Below are 19,117 nucleotides of genomic sequence, written 5' to 3' on the forward strand. Positions count from 1 at the left end.
ATTGTGCTGGCAGTACAACACACGGAGCTGCAGCGAATGACTCGGGCGGCGACGCATCTATTTGTCGCAAGGCAGTGAAAAGGAGTCGGGCAAAATAATGCCGGCTGCATTCACGACACCATATCCACAGCCAAAGCATGCGACGTGATGTGTGTTTCACTGGTGCTGTGAAATGCCTGCAGACGACGTCACTAGTGGAGGCACACCACCCATGATCAGCGGACAGACAATAATCGGCATGGGAGGCCACAAAAGGCAGCAACGACGCCAGCAGCAGCAGCTCTCTCTCTCTCTCTGTTGCCTCCGAGAAGTAAATATTCCACCAGCCACAGCTGACTGTGCAATCGTGACACTCCATGCACGTCGTGGCTGCGTCAACACATCCTGCTCCTTGCAGCGCCTCAAAAGATGCCTCAATCCGTCCACTAAGTGCATCGATGCGGGCCGTGCCTGGGCTGTTCGTCAGGACCACAGCGATGTGAGGGTCACCGAGTCGCAGCATGTTTGCTGTGACGCTGTTGCATGGCACCTGCACACACACACGCAGCGCCTGCATCCTCCCTTTTGTGTCCGCCCTCCGCCGGAGTGGCCACACACACGGGCAGCAGCAAATTCATTTCACCCTCGACAATCCAAAATCAACACTGACATCCCTCGCGACGCAAAGATCTCAGTTGCCAGCACGGGCCTCCCGTCGCTCTGCCATCAACGCTAAAACACGGCACAGTGCACGCACTCATTTTCTTCGTGCTCAGTCAGCCGTTTGCTTCACACATTCTCCAACGGGATGGCGACCATAAAAGCACGCCACAAAAGCCACTGTGATCGCACAGGCTCTTGCGATGAGCGTCTGTGTGTGCATGGATCCGCTGCTCACACGTGCTGGCAGGCAGCCCGCAGCCGGTGCTCTCGTGCCAGTTCATCGGCTCCAACATGGGAAAGAGAAAACGGTCTATTCCCGATGTACTTATTCCCACCAGCAGCACCAACACGCTGGTCGCCAGCCGTCATTCCTCAGCAAATCCAGAAATGCTGAAGAGTGGCGTGGAACCGTCAGCCAACAATGCCACAATCCCCGCACACATGTCGGCTCCACCAGAGAAGACACACAAACTACAAACAACACCCCTCACAAGTCATCCGAACATCATTCCGACACACCGCGACATGCCAAACAGAAGTATTCGTCACTCCATGCACCTCCCCACACAATCAAATAGTCCACGCACCACGCACGGCAGCAGCTCACACCCGTCTAAACAAGTGCTCTTCGGAGCAGTGTTACCCACGTCCTGCAGTGGGAAGTAAACAAACGAGACGGGCTGCCAAACCCCAAAGGAGTGCCACGACTGGCCGCAATTCAACGGAGCGCTGCCACTCAAAACAATTCAGTCCTCATGCCCTCAGCCTCCCACCTTCTCCCACAATAGCCCCAAGAGCTGCAAATCAAACGCGCAACGCCCCTTCCCCAGCAGCCGCTAACGGAGCGCAAGCCCCGCTGCACACACCGCGACGATTCCCCTCATCGTGCCAACGGTCCGCAGCGTCAGCTCAGCGCCACACTCCACCGCCCCGCCGTCCCACGAAGACGTCTTTCCTCCAACAAAATAAAACACCAGCGGATATTCGCCTGGGCCGCTGGCCGGACCCTCAACTTGTCTAAAGAAACCAAGCAAAACAGAAGGAAGGGGCGAACGGAGGGGCAGTGGATTCGCAATCTACTCAGCGCTTGCTCCAACCACATATATGCATTTATATATATTCGGACTGCCACTCTCGTGACATGCTGCGCTTTGTTGGGGTTAGAAATACTATGACTTACGAAGTGGCAGACTTCGGAGTCCTCCAGCCACAAGACACCGCCGCATGGAGGGAAATTAAAAAGGGGGCTGCTGGGAAGGCAAAAACATAAATAAGTCAATAATTTCTTCTCACCGCCATCGGCACCCTAATTACTTCCATCGAGGCCATCCAATCGACCACAAGACAGAGAAAAAATACCGCACAGAAATGTCTTCGTTTTATCAGAATATATATTAATTTAGGCAGCCAGCCCTCGTCGCAAGCATCCTGGTCACAAGCACCTATTCTTCGGCTCGTCCACACACTTCATTTACCGTCCATCCCACAACACACACAATAGGAGAAGCGAAGGATCATTACACAAAGCCAAGGCAAATAAATAAATAATAACGGGAAATCGCAGCCCACACGGGGCCCTCGCACACGCACACAAACGCCCCCACGGCATTCCTCAGAAGAAGTCAAACAGACTGGTACTCGTAAACCATCAAAAATAAAAAAGGTGCGTGGTGCCTCGACATCGGCAGTCAACAAAAGAGAGGCAGAGTCTATAGAGCATGTTACTGGCATAAAGTGTACAGACAAACAGAACGTATATATAGAGAGAGAGGCATATCAATCGGCATGGGTTTTTCTCTCTTGCATCCACTGCCGAGTGCCATCCACGCAGGAAGCAACAGCAGTCGCCTCGCCGTGCAACGGAACCCATGCCGCCGCTCAACAGAGTGGTGCCACGGCGGCAGCAGCGGCAAGCAGAAGAAGCAGCGTCATTGCCGTGGATCAGAGGCGGGGCGTCCGTCAGGTCTGCCTCCCAATCCCCGCGCCCCACCGCCGCATCATCATCGCTCCGCGGAGGGTCCACGGCGCCCTGCGCGGCATCGGCGGCGACATCGTCGTTGCACGGAAGATCGCCCTTCCTCAAAGCCTCCTGCGGCGCACCCGCGGTGTCGCTGGGCGAGATCACCCCGTCGCCTGTCGGAGCATCTGGGGCGACTGCCTCTCCTCGGGCGACGGATTCTTCTGGGGTGCAGCCAAGTCGACATCCTTCGGTGGGGTGCCGCGGCCGGGATCAATGCTCTCCGCAACGGAGACGGATGCCCCCTCGCAATCCTTGTCCAGTAATTGCCGGTGGGACCGTCCTGCTCCACATGCTCTCTCCTCGCCGTCCCACGAAACCACCGGAAGGAGACTGCCGGCCGCGGCGGATATCGTGCACACCTGCGCGTGGCCACGGCAAGCAACGCTTCCCTCATCGTTGGGTCGAGTGGCCCACGCAATCGTCGCCCCGTCCGTGCATGGGACCCAACGGACGCCGCCCTTTTCGACCACTCTAAGACGCACCTGCATGACAAGGCACCCCAATGCCGCATGCATGGCAGCACTCAGATACGTCTCCTCCGGGTCCCTCGCATCTGTCGTGTTCGTGGGAAGCGTGTCCGGACACCACGAAGAGGGCCTACCCCGGGCATCGCAGACAAACATTCTCCCCGCCAAATAACAGCGTCAGCATCCCTCACATCCAGTGCGGGATCAATGATGAGGCAGCTGTCCATCGGGCGTTCTGCGGGCATTTTATGGACACTCCCCAAACACCAGCCAATGGAATACAGATCCGACGCGCAGCATTCGACGGGAACGCCCAATTCGCACAGCATGTGGGGATATTCACTCATGTTCAGTGCAGAGCAATTCCTCTGCTGCTGCAGCGCACAGCACGAATTCCCGCACCAACGCATCGGCTCCGCCATCCCCCTGCTCACCCTCATGCAGCCCAGGGCAGCCAATGCGGCCAGCGTCAGCTCCGCGCAGTCGCCGGCACCTCCAATCGCCGCCATCCACTCATCCCTCGCGTGGCGCCACGACCGGTGCGACTCCAGCGTCCTCCCGTCCCCATCGTCATCCTGCTGCTCCACGCCATCAACGTCGTCGAAGTCGTGGTGCTCCCTCGCTGCCATCGCGGCAGTCGTCGAGTGCACCACCACCGACAGCGCCCCGCCACGCACACAGGCAGCATTCCTCACCATGCCGCGGCCTGCCATGTGCGGGCAGGCAAACCCGACAGCATGGGCCATCAGGTGCGCGGCGATGCGGGTGGCGAGGCGTCCGTGAAACAAGACGGCCGGGCAATGTTCATGGCGCCAGCGACGGGACGGCCATCCTCCAGCGTGGCGCACGGCAGTGCCCACACACCACCCGGCGCAGCAGCCACGCACTGCACCATGTCAGAATTGGCAGCACCAGCGGAACGATGCTCAGCAGGCACAGTGAACCGACTGCAAACACTGCCAGTGGCGAGTGACGGCACAACCAACGGACGCTCCAGTGGCTGGACGAGCAGACGATCCGCATGCAGTTTGACAGCAGCAGGGACAACCTCCTCGGCAACAGCGTTCCCGTGCGCAGACGACAGAGCACCATTCTTGCAGACAAACGCGCCGTCCAATGCATTCGCTGTGCAACACCAGGAGAAGCCGCAGTGCCTCCTGCTGCCACACGGGTCCGTTGTTGGCGCCTTGATGCGGACGGGCACCCATCGGTCCCTCCAAACGACGCTGCACACCTGCAACGCATCCTGCGCTCCGAGAGGCACGTCTCCCACCACACCCGGGGACGCCCACACGCCGCCGGCACGCACCGCATCGTCAAGGAAACAGGGATACGTCAGGATGAGAGCAGGACACCCGCCGGCAATTCACATCGCTGGCATCATCACAAGCAGCAGCAGCAGCAGCACTGCAGGCCGCGGGGCGACGTGGATCAACCGACGCATGGCGTATGTGGAAGAAAAAACGTAATGGCCTGACGAGGATGCAAGAGGCTGGCACCTCTACAAAAAGAAAGAAACGGTATGAGAACACAAAGAGGAGATTTAAACGCCCGCAGTCAATGCAAGCCACTGATAAAAAGGGTGGAATGGGTGCACTCAACCACAACACGAGCAGAGACTCAAAAAAGAAAACAAAAAACAAGAAGCCGAAGCGTGGAACTACCGAAGCACACACACTCTCATTGCTCCCGTAACGCAAAACACACACACAGGGAGAGAGAGAGGTCGCCCACTCAAAGCAATGAAAAGTAAAAACAATTACGGTGCTCCACCCATGCAGCCAGGCAGGAGGACAGCGGTGCGTGTCGTGCAAAAGAGAGAACCAACGGGCCTGCATGGGTGTGCATTCATAAATACGTGAACAAATTATGTGTGTGTTTAGTGGGGTGAGGTGAGGGCGAGATTCCATGCAAGGGGACACACACACAGTGAGAGAAGGACGAGTGTGTGTGCGGGCGGTGCACGGCTCTCTCTCCCTCACTCTCACGCGGCCACCACCGCAGCAGCTGCTGCACACGCAAGAAGAAAAAGAAAAAGAGGGGAGGTGGTGTGAGAGGCCGCGGTGCTGCCGTCACTGTCGTCAGGCGTCCTCGTGGCACTTGTTTGAGCGGCGGTGACTGTTGCTGGTGTTGGTGTTTCTGTTCCTCCCTCTCCCGGCGGCTGTGATGCCTGTGTACCTTCGCCTGCAGTTCCTTCCGGTTGACCCAAATGATTTTCCTCCGAACTGTTGTCCTGCCCATCAGCAGAATGAGCGGCGGTGACTGTTGCTGGTGTTGTTTCTGTTCCTCCCTCTCCCGGCGGTTGTGGTGCCTGTGGGCCTGCGTCTCCTTCCGATTGATCAGAACCATTTTTCTCCGAAGTTTGTTCCTGCCCATCAGAGGAACCACCGGCACTCGATTGACCACTCCCTTCCCCGCTCTGAGCGGTACTCTTCTGTAAGGCGGCTTCTTTGAGTTTACTTGCATTAATTTTCAATTCACAAGAATACATTTTGGGAAAGATTTTACAGTATACACCGTTTGCCCCATAATAATATTCATTCATCTCTTCGTTGACAAAATCCCACGCGTAGCCACCGCCGGCACCGCACCACAGCACGCAGAGGGCACACACCAGCAGCACACGGCCAGTCGTCATCATCGCCATCACTCCTGTCACTTGCGTGTAGCTTTAAGCACAAACTAACAACACGTCAACGCAGAAGAAAAAAAAAAAGTCACGGCACAGTAACAAACACCACCAGCGGACATTAATAAATGGCAGCAGCCCAGCAGCGGTAGTGCACACACACCATGAGGCAGTTGGAATCAGCGAAAGGGGCGAAAACACACAACGCCCCGCAGCAATTAAAAAGCACAAAAAACAAACAAAACAATTAAAAACGGAATACAACTAAACGAAAAGCAATAAAGTAAAAATGGAATAATCCTCTGGGCCGCTGACCGAATCCTGAGTTTATCAATAATAGAAACCAAACCCGATAGGAACAAGAAAGGGATGAATGGAATAAGAATGGATTCACCACATCCTCACAGTTTAACACCAGGTAAGTGTATATATGTATATATATATCATCCGTTAGCCACAATTGTGGCCCTGCTCAATCTATTCGGATGGGAAATGCAAATATAGACTTACGACGTGGCAGACTTTGGAGTCCTCCAGCCACAAGACACCGCCGCTCCCCTTCGCAAGTTCCACCCCTTCGCCAAGTCCTGAAGTGTAAAAACACGACCGCGCGATATGCCATCTGCGGGGTTTTCTGCAGACCGCACGTATGCAAAGGATGCCTGTATTCCGCGAGAGTCCTAAAAGCCCTTGTATCCGTTGCAGCTCCCACGTCATGGCGTGCGATTTTGATCTGCCTTTATTCGCCGCTCCCTGCAGCGAAGTATTGTCCATCCAAACGTCCATGGTGGATGGCAAGATGGCGGAAATAGCCGATAAGGCCAAGCGCTCCGCGCGCGCCTCGGCCAGCATGATGAGAAAACGCTTCCTCCTCCATTTTCCTCCGGCAATTTTAACGTCGCCGGAGCCTGGAATAAAAACGGCTCCCCATCCATGGAGCGATGCATCCGTGATGATGGCGGCCGATGCCTTTTCCGTGGGCTTGATGATTCGCTTACGATTATTCTCATTGATGTGTCGTAATCCCTCGCCCAAACCAACCGCTGATGGTGGAAGGTTCGCCGGCGATGTCTCAAGCACAATTCCCCGGTTAAGTGCGGATAATCGTCGTCGCACTGCCTTGATGAAAAAGTAGTAGTCGCATAAACGCGTGCAAAAAATGGCAGCCGCGTACAAACAGCGTGACGCCATAACCTCCACTCCGCGATGGTTAAGGAATTGAGCGTCGGCATGACGCGTACAGACCGGACAAACCTTTCACTCAGGGATACCGCACGGTGAGTGAGTGATCAAACCGCACCCCCAGAAAGGTGTACTGCGTAGCGCCCAATTAGCGGTCCTCCCCCATTGATGCGTGACAGCCGTCCGCATTACGAAGCACTTGGGCTTCCCACAATGTCGCATCGCTTCTCGACCCTGTGATGCGTATATTATCGATCCATACGACGATACGCACCAATGGAGGTGCAGCCCAGAGGCGGTGAACCACCGTCGTCACCCCGGCGATTGCCGAAGTAATTATAATCTGGAGAATTTCTGGGCTGGCCTTGCATCCCATTGGGGGCCGTGTAAGCTCCACCAGCGTGCCGTCCTCCACGCGGCATCAAAATAGATGCCGAGTCTCCCGCGGTAAAGAGACTTGAAAAAAGGATGCCTTTAAATCCAGGCAGGAAGCGGCCTCAGCCATCACAGGCGGCAAATAATGGGAAATGTGTAAAAGAGGAACATTCGCCTCATAAGGGTCGTCTCTGTTCTTGTCGCGTGGCCACGCGATCCATCGTCGTCGCAAACCGGTGGTTTTCTCCTCCACAACCGAAAAAGGTCTTGTCCATCCGCCGCTTGTTATTGTGGACGAAGCGTCCTCGATTATTCCGGCTTCCCTCAATAATCGCGCGTCAGCGGTTGGAATTCTCCGTGAGCCTTCGCGCGCTTTACCTGAGGAGGAAGACGGAGGGAAAGGGGACCGCCCGACGAGTCCCCAAACTTGCATGAGTCTCTCCAAGGTAGCCGGGTTCAACCGGCTCATGATCCACTTTGGTATTCAATACGGGCACGTTGACTTGCTGTGGCGGGATGGTTCGTTCATCTTGTGGAGTGGTCAGACGCGTCCTTGGCTCGTGTCTCGTTATTGTAGCAGCATGATGATAAAAATTATGGAAAAAACGCTCCTCTGCTTTCAACCAGGGTTCCTGCCCTTCCGCAGTTTCTCCCTTCACATCAATGCGGCCAGTGACGACACCTGGGTCAGCACTGTGGTGTACTTCCACAAATATCAAACTGTGCTCTGGGGAAGTTTGAACGGATTGACGTGCTTCGCCAACTGCGAGATCACGTGTGGGTTCAAATTGTGCGTCTCCACGATTTGAGCAGCGTGCCTCAGCGCACCTCGTTTTATGGAATGCGCCGTGGCATTCCAAGGAGCCAGAGCTCGTTCGACTTTGGCAGTCGTCAGATTCGTGAGCTTTTCGTTTTCTTGAAGTGTTCTGAATGGCTTTATAATGTCGAACGCGTCCTGCCCTCGCATCCTCACGAACCGCGAGGCGCGGTGTGGATCCGCTCTCGCCGTCCTTGACGCCACGGTCCAATCCAAAATTAAGGTCCCTTCCGACTCCATTGTAAAATTGTTGGGAGTTAAGGCCGCAATCTCGGACCAACGACTCGCCGTTATCCACGCAAGTCGAAAAACAACACGTTCCTTCCAATCGGTCCGGCTGCGGATATGTTCATTCATCTCTTCCTTTGTCAAGGGGCGCGCCTGTTTCGTCTCCCATCGCGCCGCAATCTTTTGTAGCCCCAGAATCATCATGTCCAGTGGGGTTCGATCCATTTGCAACATGGGCCGCAGCATCCTGGTGTACTGCAGTCAGGTCGATGGTGCCACATCTAATATTGCCATCAAAAGGCCGCGCAGCTCTCCTTGTTCATCGGCTGTTCGTGCGTGCGGCAAAAGCTTGTAAATCGCCTGCTAGTGACATTCTCTGCTCCCACTTTGACGGCACACACATTTATCGAGCCACCTCGTTTGCTCTCCTCATATAGCTGGCCCAAAGCGGGGATGTCGGTGATTCGTCGTACCACAGTCGAGCGTCGTTGGCGGATAAGCTCCATTGCCCTTCTCGACGATTGCGTCGGGCAATTTGAAAGATCGGGTGGAGCGTCGGCGGTGCGGTGCGATGCCTGTGCGGAATAGCCGGAGTTGGTGGAATGGATGGGGCTGTTTCCGTGCGCCCTCGCAAGCAGTCAGAAGCTTCTCACCGCTCTTTGACGGCCGACCGCGCTGCGAGTCATTCCTTCTGGAAGCACCTAGGACATTGCGTGTAGACGCGTCGTGTCCACAAAGACGACACAACTGACGTCGCAACAATCGATGTTTTTTCGTGGGTGGGCGGGCACGAAGTGTGGAGAGCGGGATATGCTGGGGTTGGTTTTTATCGCGATCTGCATCCGGATGTTCTGCGGTAGGGCACTGCCAAAATCCATGAACTGATCGGTGGGCTCTCGATCTATCTCCAGTGCGTGCCTGCACGATACCAAATCGTCAAAGGCAGGCTGAAACTGAGCGTCCATTTGGTGCCAGCAATAACTGTATGTGCATCGGAGGTCGAACAGGACACCGGAGATGCCCTCATTCCAAATACGCGGGGCCCAAGTGTTGACGTCGAATGCAAGAAAATGCAGTTCCTCTTCTTCGGAACCGGAATGTGCGCCCAAAGATGAAGGTTGTGGAAGGCAGAGGCATCAAGACAGGAAAATGTGTTCTCCCCAGAATCGCCGTGAGACGTTCGGGTATTGACCCGCCGTCTCTCCCCCGTGAGAGTGCGTTGGGGAAACGTGGATGCTGGCACGCTCCCAGCATCAAATGATGCGGTTGGTGTGGCCGTGTGTTTACGTCACCGTCGTGCATGCGTTAGTGGGGGTTCATCTGGCGGCCCTCTCCGAGAGGTGGGCGCTTCTCGTTGACACGGCGTCCCCGCGTTCCGCAAAAAGGCCGCTGGCCACCGCAATGTGGAATTCGCGTGCCGACAATTAAGTATGCGCCTCTTCCACCTGCAAGTAAGGCTGCGCGCTCCGATTATGAACGCCCGCAACGGCGTGGGTGTAGTCCGAGTTTAATATCTACCTTTCCGCAATGATCAGCCCTTGCTGGTCCCCAACCCCCAAGCCGCCCCCAGACGATGGGCAGGAGCAACTGAACATCGAGATTTGGTACTTGACACGCCCGGAGGTTCGCCAAGTGCTCGCAACGGTCGAATCCTCCCAGTGCTTGGCGATCTTTGCTGAAACCAAGCGTAGGCCTGTCATTGTTGCAGCGGCGGTTACCACCGCATCCAACGGCCCGTGCTCATCAATGAATCTGAGCTACACCTGGACATCGCCATGCTGGCGAACCAAGTCCAACATGCGGGCACCAATGTCGCTGCACCCCGTCGCCGTGTGAAATGAAGCACTGTCATTTCCTTCAATCAGCTTGCAGGGATCCCGTGTGACCGCAAAAATAAAAATAATTATAAATCGTCTGAACGCTAACAGTTCCCTGATTCCTTCAGTCGCGGTCAGTCAAAAATTCATAATAAAAAAAGAGAATTGTAAAGAAATATATTCATCGGTTTATCAAGAAACGTATTAATTCAGGTAACCAGTCTTCCTCGTAAACGTCCTGTTCACAGGCTCCCAAAAAAAAGAAATACAACAGAAATAATAGTAATAATGCTATTAATTTTTGCGGCGCGTTGTGTCATCGCTTCCCTCCGACTCGTTGGGGAGTTCCGTCGTCTCTACCGGAGAGTCCGGAATCACCCCACGGTCCTTCAACAGACGTTCCACGAACTCTGGGGGATTTGGCGCATCGTAAAACGGATATGCCCTCAGGCGATAGGAACGCGGATCGACAGGGACGTCTGTACCGATACTTGGGGGTGGGGGAACGATCGCGTTAAAAGGAACAGCGCGTTCCACCCGAAACTCCATGTGCCACCCCGGAACATCCGCAAAGTCTATTTGCACCGGTCTTGTCGTGGTTTCGCCGTGAAACGTCACGTAACCGTAAGCAGTTCCCTTATTTCCATCGCGATTAAAATCAATGGCGGAAAGGGTGACATACTTGTCGTACGTCCCCTCCTGCCACTCCTTGCGGTAAAACCGCTGCCCGCGGCCATCAAATTCCACCTGAGAGGCCAATTGGAAAATGTTCTTTCCGGTGGATGTATTGTACTCGTACGTGGCCACGGTCGCCCGCAATGCCTCCAGCGGATCCACCTGCGATGCACGGTCAACGCACTCCACATCCACCAGTTTTACGCCATCCAACACCATCTTTTCCTTGGCGTTAAGAACAACACCGGGAACATACTCCTTTGCGGCCGTCCACGGCATGCGCCTGCGGTGAGGATCCGGGGAAAGCTTCATTCCCTTTGAGCCCAGAGTCATCGAGCTGCCGCCGTTAAGCGCGTCCCGTCGAAGGGCAACAACAGCCCGCCGCAGCATTCACGAATGCCCTCCTGTCACTTCCTGTGCAAAAAAAAAAAAAAAAAGTCATTGGACGGAAAAGCGTGCACAAATGCCCGGCAAGAAAAGTCAGCACCAGTGAATGAACACTGAAGCCACGGGCGCATGCTCCACAAGCGTCCTTCCTTTTTTGTCCAACTTCTTAGTTGCATGGAAATGGCCCGCAACCGCACACGTGAGAATACAAAGGTAAAAGGCAAGCAGCGTAGCTGTTGAAACACACACACGCGCATCGTATGAAACGCTTCATGGAGAGGAACGGAATGCAGGAAGAAGCGCACACAATCCCCACAGACACCCGCAATCGTGTGTGTTTGTGTGCGTCCCACTCTTCCTCCCCCGATGCATTCCTGTGCGTGTCTCGCCGTAGGGTGCCAAGTCCCTGCACAAACACGCCTCAGGACGCGGCAGCGAGGTTCCCCCAATGACCACCTCACGGCCATACCTTTTGGATACCTCATGGACCGAGCGCCTCTCGCTGCAGGCCACACCACACAAAACAAGCAGCACAATCCGCTGAGAAGTTGTGAGGGCAATCGTCCCACCACCGCCACCACCACCCAGATCAGGATGATTCTCCACTTTGCCACCACACCCTTGAAATGGCCCGGCGTTTTTCCCTGCTCCACTGTTTTGTTCACCACTCGCGCCATTTGGCCTCATCGAATGATCGCGCTGAATCGATGCCAACAACAGCTCAACCCGCAGCGTCCTATTCCTGTCCGTCTCCATAATCATGTAGACCTGCTTCAGAAAGGGATCCCCGTCCGTCGCGGCGTTGCTAGCAGAATCACTCGTGCTCCGTCCGCCCTGCACCGACGCCGTGCTGTATCGTCGCACGCTCCCGGCCCTCCTCGTCACATGCTCGAGGTTCGCAAACAAATGGGCGTTGGGCGTCAGTCCACCGTCTTGGGTCAGCTGCTGCTTCTTGGCCTCCGTCAACTCGTCACTGCCGCTCGCAGTAACAAGCAACAGGAGAAGACGCAGTCGCACTGGCCGGGGCATCGCCGCATCCCCCGTCAGGCGCCGCACGCCGCTCAGTTTTTTCCTGAAGGGGTTTGTGCCCAACGGCGATGTCTTGTTCCACCTCTCACACCTCCGCCAGTCGCTTCTCCCGATACTGTGCCACAAGCCTCTCGCAAATATCGATGTGCAGCGACGGTCTGGCTTGCCTCTCCAGAAACTCCGGCGGAGCCCGCACCGCACTGCTCAACTCCGCAAGCTTGGCCTTCGGCTCCACGCCATGCATCAATCTCGGGTGATCCGCGTCGAGTTCTTTCAGCGCCACCAAAAGCTCCTCCACGCAATGCGCAAGAAAACAATGACGGTACGAGCGCCAGTATACATCTTCCTCATCCATCAATTACTGCCGCTTCGAGTCCACACCCAGACGATTCCTACAGGTCTGCTCATACACGTTATTCTCCAGCGGCATCAGGTCATCAAGCAGACACTGACATGTGCGTTGGTGCATCAGCGGCGTCACCGTTTCGAAGCCTCAATCAACGAGGATCCGCACCGGGTTGCCGCAACTGTCTGCGCCCCTAAGCGAAATCCTGCTCGTCGTGGCAGTGCCTGGAGACACCTCAAAAAAGGTCCCGGCAACCCCATGGCAGATGTTGCCACTGTTGTGGTGGCGAATAACAGGCACACTGTTGTTCACGGCGTCAAAAGCCGCCACAAGACGTGACGCCGCAACATCCAAAACGGACTCTCGAGTCGGAGGCGACAGCAGCTGAGGGAACCCATTCTGCATCCTGGGGTGGAACACCAGCACTTCAGGGGCAGTAAAATCTAACATCATTTCCTTAAAGCTCATCACCCTCGGCGCTGTCCGAGCCCACGCGAGTTGCTGAGAGCGGCGATGCGGAATCCACCCCAGCGAAAAGATGTGTGCATCCATGTGCGGGACCTTTGCCATCCAATCCGCAGCCACGCGCCTCACAGACGCATCCTCCACGGCAAAAAAGTAGAGCGCTGGGCTGCTCATAATCGGCTGCCGCGGTGTCATGGGGTCCTCAAGCAGCGTCACGCCGTGCTCCATAAGATTATGGAGACGCAGTGAGCAGCTCAGCGCAGACGCAGCATGGGCATCAAAGACAGGAACTTTGAACAATCGATGAACGGCGTCGAGCATGTGGCGAAAGATATAATCCCGCACACAACCACGAACGCCATTGCTGGGCTCACGCAGCCGCCCGCTTCCGTCGGCCTTGCTCGCACCAACCCGCCCCGCATAATATGTCAAGTAGAAGTCACACAGAAAATGTGCTTGGATACGCGTGTGTGTGCCTTGTGTGCGCAGATTCCACTTGCACCGGTGTGTGTGCCTCAGAAATCAAACAAAAAAACAATGAAACAGGGCCATAAGATGACTTTGCATCAACAACCATCACAAAAGAAGCACCATGCACCAGACATATCCCAAATAACAAACACAGAGTCAAACAGAGCGGACACGGAACATGCATATGGAGAACGGGACCCATTGAAATGGATGTTTTTCCTATTAGGCAACCAATGCTGAGCGCGGGCCACGCAGGAGGAAGCGCAGTCGCCTCGCAGCGCAACGCCGACCACACCGCAAATCCATAGAGTGTTGCCACGGCGGCAGCAGAGGCAAGCAGAAGAAGCAGCGGACAGGGACAAGCAGCAGCAACAGTGTCATCACCGAGAGTCGGAGGCGTGTCCTGCTCGCCGTCCGTCTCGCTGCTTCGGTCCCTGCAGCCGAGAGAAGATTCTTGCGGTCTGTCAGGGCGTACTGGCTGGAACCACTTCTTCTCTGGCGACGGGTGCTTCTGAGGAGCAGCAGTGTCTACGTCCTTCGGTGGTGTGCCGCGGCCGTGATCAATTCTCTCCGCAACGGGGACGGATGCCCCCTCGCAATCCTTGTCCAGTAGATGCCGGTGAAACCGTCCTGCTCCACATGCTCTCCTCGCCGTCCCACGAAACCACTGGAAGTAGGCTACCGCTGGTGGCGGATATCGTGCACACCTGCGCGTGGCCACGGCAAGCAACGCTTCCCTCACCGTGCGGTCGAGTGGCCCACGCAATCGTCGCCCCGTCCGTGCATGGGACCCAACGAACACCGCCCTTTTCGACCACTCTAAGACGCACCTGCATGACAAGGCACCCCAATGCCGCATGCATGGCAGCACTCAGATACGTCTCCTCCGGGTCCCTCGCATCTGTCGTGTTCGTGGGAAGCGTGTCCGGACACCACGAAGAGGGCCTATCCCCGGGCATCGCAGACAAACATTCTCCCCGCCAAATAACAGCGTCAGCATCCCTCACATCCAGTGCGGGATCAATGACGGTGCAGCTGTCCATCGGGCGTTCTGCGGACATTTTATGGACACTCCCCAAACACCAGCCAATGGAATACAGATCCGACGCGCAGCATTCGACGGGTACGCCCAATTCGCAGAGCATGTGGGAATATTCACTCATGTTCAGTGCAGAGCAATTCCTCTGCTGCTGCAGCGCACAGCACGAATTCCCGCACCAACGCATCGGCTCCGTCATCCCCCTGCTCACCCTCATGCAGCCCAGGGCAGCCAATGCGGCCAGCGTCAGCTCCGCGCAGTCGCCGGCACCCCCAATCGCCGCCATCCACTCATCCCTCGCGTGGCGCCACGACCGGTGCGACTCCAGCGTCCTCCCGTCCCCATCGTCATCCTGCTGCTCCACGCCATCAACGTCGTCGCAGTCGTGGTGCTCCCTCGCTGCCATCGCGGCAGTCGTCGAGTGCACCACCACCGACAGCGCCCCGCCACGCACACAGGCAGCATTCCTCACCATGCCGCGGCCTGCCATGTGCGGGCAGGCAAACCCGACAGCATGGGCCATCAGGTGCGCGGCGATGCGGGTGGCGAGGCGTCCGTGAAACAAGACGGCCGGGCAATGTTCATGGCGCCAGCGACGGGACGGCCATCCTCCAGCGTGGCGCACGGCAGTGCCCACACACCACCCGGCGCAGCAGCCACGCACTGCACCATGTCAGAATTGGCAGCACCAGCGGAACGATGCTCAGCAGGCACAGTGAACCAACTGCAAACACTGCCAGTGGCGAGTGACGGCACAACCAACGGACGCTCCAGTGGCTGGACGAGCAGACGATCCGCATGCAGTTTGACAGCAGCAGGGAAAACCTCCTCGGCAACAGCGTTCCCGTGCGCAGACGACAGAGCACCATTCTTGCAGCCAAACGCGCCGTCCAATGCATTCGCTGTGCAACACCAGGAGAAGCCGCAGTGCCTCCTGCTGTCACACGGGTCCGTTGTTGGCGCCTTGATGCGGACGGGCACCCATCGGTCCCTCCAAACGACGCTGCACATCTGCAACGCATCCTGCGCTCCGAGAGGCACGTCTCCCACCACACCCGGGGACGCCCACACGTCGTCGGCACGCACCGCATCGTCAAGGAAACAGGGATACGTCAGGATGAGAGCAGGACACCCGCCGGCAATTCACATCGCAGGCATCATCACAAGCAGCAGCAGCAGCAGCACTGCAGGCCGCGGGGTGACGTGGATCAACCGACGCATGGCGTATGTGGAAGAAAAAAAGTAATGGCCTGACGAGGATGCAAGAGGCTGGCACCTCTACAAAAAGAAAGAAACGGTATGAGAACACAAAGAGGAGATTTAAACGCCCGCAGTCAATGCAAGCCACTGATAAAAAGGGTGGAATGAGTGCACTCAACCACAACACGAGCAGAGACTCAAAGAAAAATAAAAAAACAAGAAGCCGAAGCGTGGGACGACCGAAGCACACACACTCTCATTGCTCCCGTAAAGCAAAACACACACACAGGGAGAGAGAGGTCGCCCACTCAAAGCAATGAAAAGTAAAAACAGAAATAATTACGGTGCTCCACCCATGCAGCCAAGGAGGAGGACAGCGGTGCGTGTGGTGCAAAAGAGAGCACCAACGGGCCTGCATGGGTGTGCATTCATAAATACGTGAACAAATTATGTGTGTGCTTATTAGGCTGAGGTGAGGGCGAGATTCCATGCAAGGGGACACACACACAGAGAGAGAGAAGGACGAGTGTGTGTGCGGGCGGTGCACGGCTCTCTCTCCCTCACTCTCACGCGGCCACCACCGCAGCTGCTGCTGCACACGCAAGAAGAAAAAGAAAAAGAGGGGAGGTGGTGTGAGAGGCCGCGGTGCTGCCGTCACTCTCGTCAGGCGTCCTCGTGTCACTTGTTTGAGCGGCGGTGACTGTTGCTGTTGCTGGTGTTGGGGTTTCTGTTCCTCCCTCTCCCGGCGGCTGTGATGCCTGTGTACCTTCGCCTGCAGTTCCTTCCGGTTGACCCAAATGACTTTCCTCCGAACTGTTGTCCTGCCCATCAGCAGAATGAGCAGCGGTGACCGTTGGTGTTGGTGTTTCTGTTCCTCCCTCTCCCGGCGGTTGTGGTGCCTGTGGGCCTGTGGCTCCTTCCGATTGATCCAAACCACCTTCCTCCAAAGTTTGGTCCTGCCTCCCAGAGGAACCACCGGCACTCGATTGACCACTCCCTTCCCCGCTCTGAGTGGCTTTCGCCTGTGAGGCAGCTTTTTCCCTTTTACTTGCATTAATTTTCAATTCACAAGAATACATTTTGGGAAAGATTTTACAGTAAGTGCCATTTGCCCCGTAATAATATTCATTCAACGAATCGTTGTTGAAATCCCACGCGTAGCCACCGCCGGCACCGCACCACAGCACGCAGAGGGCACACACCAGCAGCACACGGCCAGTCATCATCATCGCCATCACTCCTGTCACTTGCGTGTAGCTTTAAGCACAAACTAACAACACGTCAACGCAGAGAAAGCAAAGAGAGACAAGTCACACAGCCACGCACCGTCCCATCCAGCGATGAGAGTCACGCACAAAAACAATTGGGTGGGCGCCGCTCGACAACAAAAACAAAAAAAAAGGAGTGCTCCTCGCCCGTGCACCGTTCCTCACACCCCCACAGTTACTATTACCGTTATTCTCTCTCCTCAGTCCCTCACAGGCACGCCACGCTCGCCTCAACACACGCCCCTCCAGCACAGGCCTCGGGATCGTCGGGCCCTTACAGCACAGGTAGTCCGTGATGCGCTCCCGCTGCGCCGCAACGTCCGCCACCTCCTCCCAGTCGAACAGCTCCGTGTCCTCCACGTCCTCCACAATCGCCGGCATGCCCCGGCCGCGGAACACCCACAGCGCCACAATGTCGTGCCGCCTCTCCTCCCCAATGATGAGTGCAACGCCCAACAAGTACTTGCGCACGTGCTCCATGCGCTGGAACCACCCGCGGATCAGGTTGGCCGTCATGAACTGCATCTCGGTGCCCTCCTTGTGCTTGGAGCAGACCCTCACATCTTCTCAATCCACGGCCTGGGTGCTGCGAGAGGCTGCCGAGAAGTGCCACTTTTGTAAAAGATCCAAATGTGCGGAAACAACGGCCACCCTCACTCCATCACACCTCCGCTCCCTCCACTCGCCCACGCACAAGAACGGTGTCATGGGGAAGAGAAGCCCGCCGCACAACACATGCACAAGGGCACAAACAAAAGCAATGCCATCCACGTCGCACCACAAGATAGAGCCATGCGCTCAGCACACACACGGCTGCAACGAGAGTGACGGGCGGATCCAAGTCCACGGCGCTGCGCTTTAGTTCTCACCGCCACGACGGATTGGCAGAACGACTCACAGTGACGCACTGCACACACCATCCGCTCCCCTCCGAGTGCGCTCAGCAGGCCGGCGCCCAGTCACCCTCGTGCCATCGCAATGGGAACACAAACAATCGTCGTCGCGGACCATCAGTGCCTCTAGCAGGAAAGAAGAAGTGGGGGCATGTCAACAGCACGGCCAGCAGAGGGACACTCAACGGGACACGGAGACACACAGCGACAGTGGATACGGTAACAATGGAGGCACGCTGCGGTGAGATACCAAAGAAAAGGAAAAAGTGAGAGTCCGGCATGACCCTCAAAAGAAACAATTAGGGAAATTTAATTCGGCAGAAATTTTATTTCATGTGCCATGCAACGCAATAGAAGCGACCTTGTGTTTCTGTATATAAATATTGCCTGCGCAACAAAAATTAAAGAAAAGTGTTCGGTACCGTTCCACCAGCCCACACAACATTCCTCACATTTCATTGCGGCATCCGGCCTGTTCCTCCGCTCCTCCTTTCGGGCAGTCCGTGGGACGCACAGCAATGAGGCCGGCACCGTCTGTGGGCAAAAGAAAAAATCAAACAAGAGGGGGAAACAAATCACTCATCACGGTATTCATCAACCGAACACCGCGTAAAGAAAAAAACAACAGTACTGATTATAACAGATAAACTGCATTAAAGGTAACATTGAAAAGTAAAAACATTGAAAGAATCAACAAACAGTAAAACGTTAAAAAATAAATAAAAACGGCGGCATAAAAAAGGACGAAAAATGCGGCACGTATTCTCCGTGAGGAGTCGCAAATCCACACTCTGTGGCTCAGAAGACTGCCACCCCCCAAACACAATCCCAGTAGAAGCAGCAACACACAAGACACACACACACGCACGGTATTGTTACCGCTCAAGTCACGCAGTATCAATTTCACGTCTTTGGGAGAGGGCGAGGCGGTCGTCGGGACTCACGCCGCTCCAGACCCTGCAGGGTGACTGTTTGTAGTGGGGATTCGTGTCCAGGGGCGTTGTGCCCATTCATTTCCCTTCTGTAATATCCCCAGCAATGTGCTCTCTGACGCTGTCAACTACTCGAACCCTCTCAGATGGTCTCGGAGCCGCCTCTCTCGTCGGAGCGAGGACCCTGTCCTTGAGTGCACGCATCGCAGTGAAGTTCAGTGGGCGGCTGTACAGA

General features: G+C 55.9%; 3 protein-coding genes and 4 pseudogenes across 3 annotated transcripts, besides 14 other annotated features; all 7 read right to left on the reverse strand.

Annotated features, from left to right (window-relative positions):
- Positions 1-1,897: part of a sequence feature (heterozygous, Esmeraldo-like haplotype) that runs on past the window's edge.
- Positions 1,623-2,086: a mobile genetic element.
- Positions 1,898-3,021: a sequence feature (areas merged during assembly that could not be assigned to a particular haplotype. This can correspond to areas where the two haplotypes were merged or to regions with more than two copies in the genome that were merged during assembly.).
- Tc00.1047053509979.187 lies at positions 2,950-4,416 on the reverse strand (annotated as a pseudogene).
- Positions 3,022-3,402: a sequence feature (heterozygous, non-Esmeraldo-like haplotype).
- Positions 3,403-5,127: a sequence feature (areas not merged during assembly with more than two copies in the genome that could not be assigned to a particular haplotype).
- On the reverse strand, positions 5,114-5,776 carry Tc00.1047053509979.200 (mucin-associated surface protein (MASP), putative; the record flags this gene model as incomplete). The annotated part of the gene is made up of 1 exon (XM_815699.1): positions 5,114-5,776. One exon carries the CDS (start codon positions 5,774-5,776, stop codon positions 5,114-5,116), a length of 663 nt encoding a protein of 220 aa, XP_820792.1.
- Positions 5,128-6,669: a sequence feature (heterozygous, Esmeraldo-like haplotype).
- Positions 6,053-10,431: a mobile genetic element.
- Positions 6,263-6,312: a mobile genetic element.
- Positions 6,670-10,004: a sequence feature (areas not merged during assembly with more than two copies in the genome that could not be assigned to a particular haplotype).
- Positions 10,005-10,820: a sequence feature (heterozygous, Esmeraldo-like haplotype).
- Positions 10,250-10,271: a sequence feature (AT_rich).
- Positions 10,472-11,242, reverse strand: Tc00.1047053509979.230 (hypothetical protein, conserved; the record flags this gene model as incomplete). Its single annotated transcript, XM_815700.1, has 1 exon — positions 10,472-11,242. The coding sequence occupies one exon, from the start codon at positions 11,240-11,242 to the stop codon at positions 10,472-10,474; it is 771 nt and encodes a 256-aa protein (XP_820793.1).
- Positions 10,821-13,275: a sequence feature (areas not merged during assembly with more than two copies in the genome that could not be assigned to a particular haplotype).
- Positions 11,508-13,445, reverse strand: Tc00.1047053509979.249 (annotated as a pseudogene).
- Positions 13,276-14,096: a sequence feature (haploid, Esmeraldo-like haplotype).
- Positions 14,097-19,117: part of a sequence feature (areas not merged during assembly with more than two copies in the genome that could not be assigned to a particular haplotype) that runs on past the window's edge.
- On the reverse strand, positions 14,174-15,574 carry Tc00.1047053509979.261 (annotated as a pseudogene).
- Tc00.1047053509979.270 (mucin-associated surface protein (MASP), putative) lies at positions 16,356-17,024 on the reverse strand (the record flags this gene model as incomplete). Its single annotated transcript, XM_815701.1, has 1 exon — positions 16,356-17,024. One exon carries the CDS (start codon positions 17,022-17,024, stop codon positions 16,356-16,358), a length of 669 nt encoding a protein of 222 aa, XP_820794.1.
- Tc00.1047053509979.281 lies at positions 17,100-17,582 on the reverse strand (annotated as a pseudogene).

This window comes from Trypanosoma cruzi, genomic scaffold (genome assembly GCF_000209065.1).
Source record: "Trypanosoma cruzi strain CL Brener 1047053516561 genomic scaffold, whole genome shotgun sequence".
NCBI classification, from domain to species: Eukaryota; Euglenozoa; class Kinetoplastea; order Trypanosomatida; family Trypanosomatidae; genus Trypanosoma; species Trypanosoma cruzi.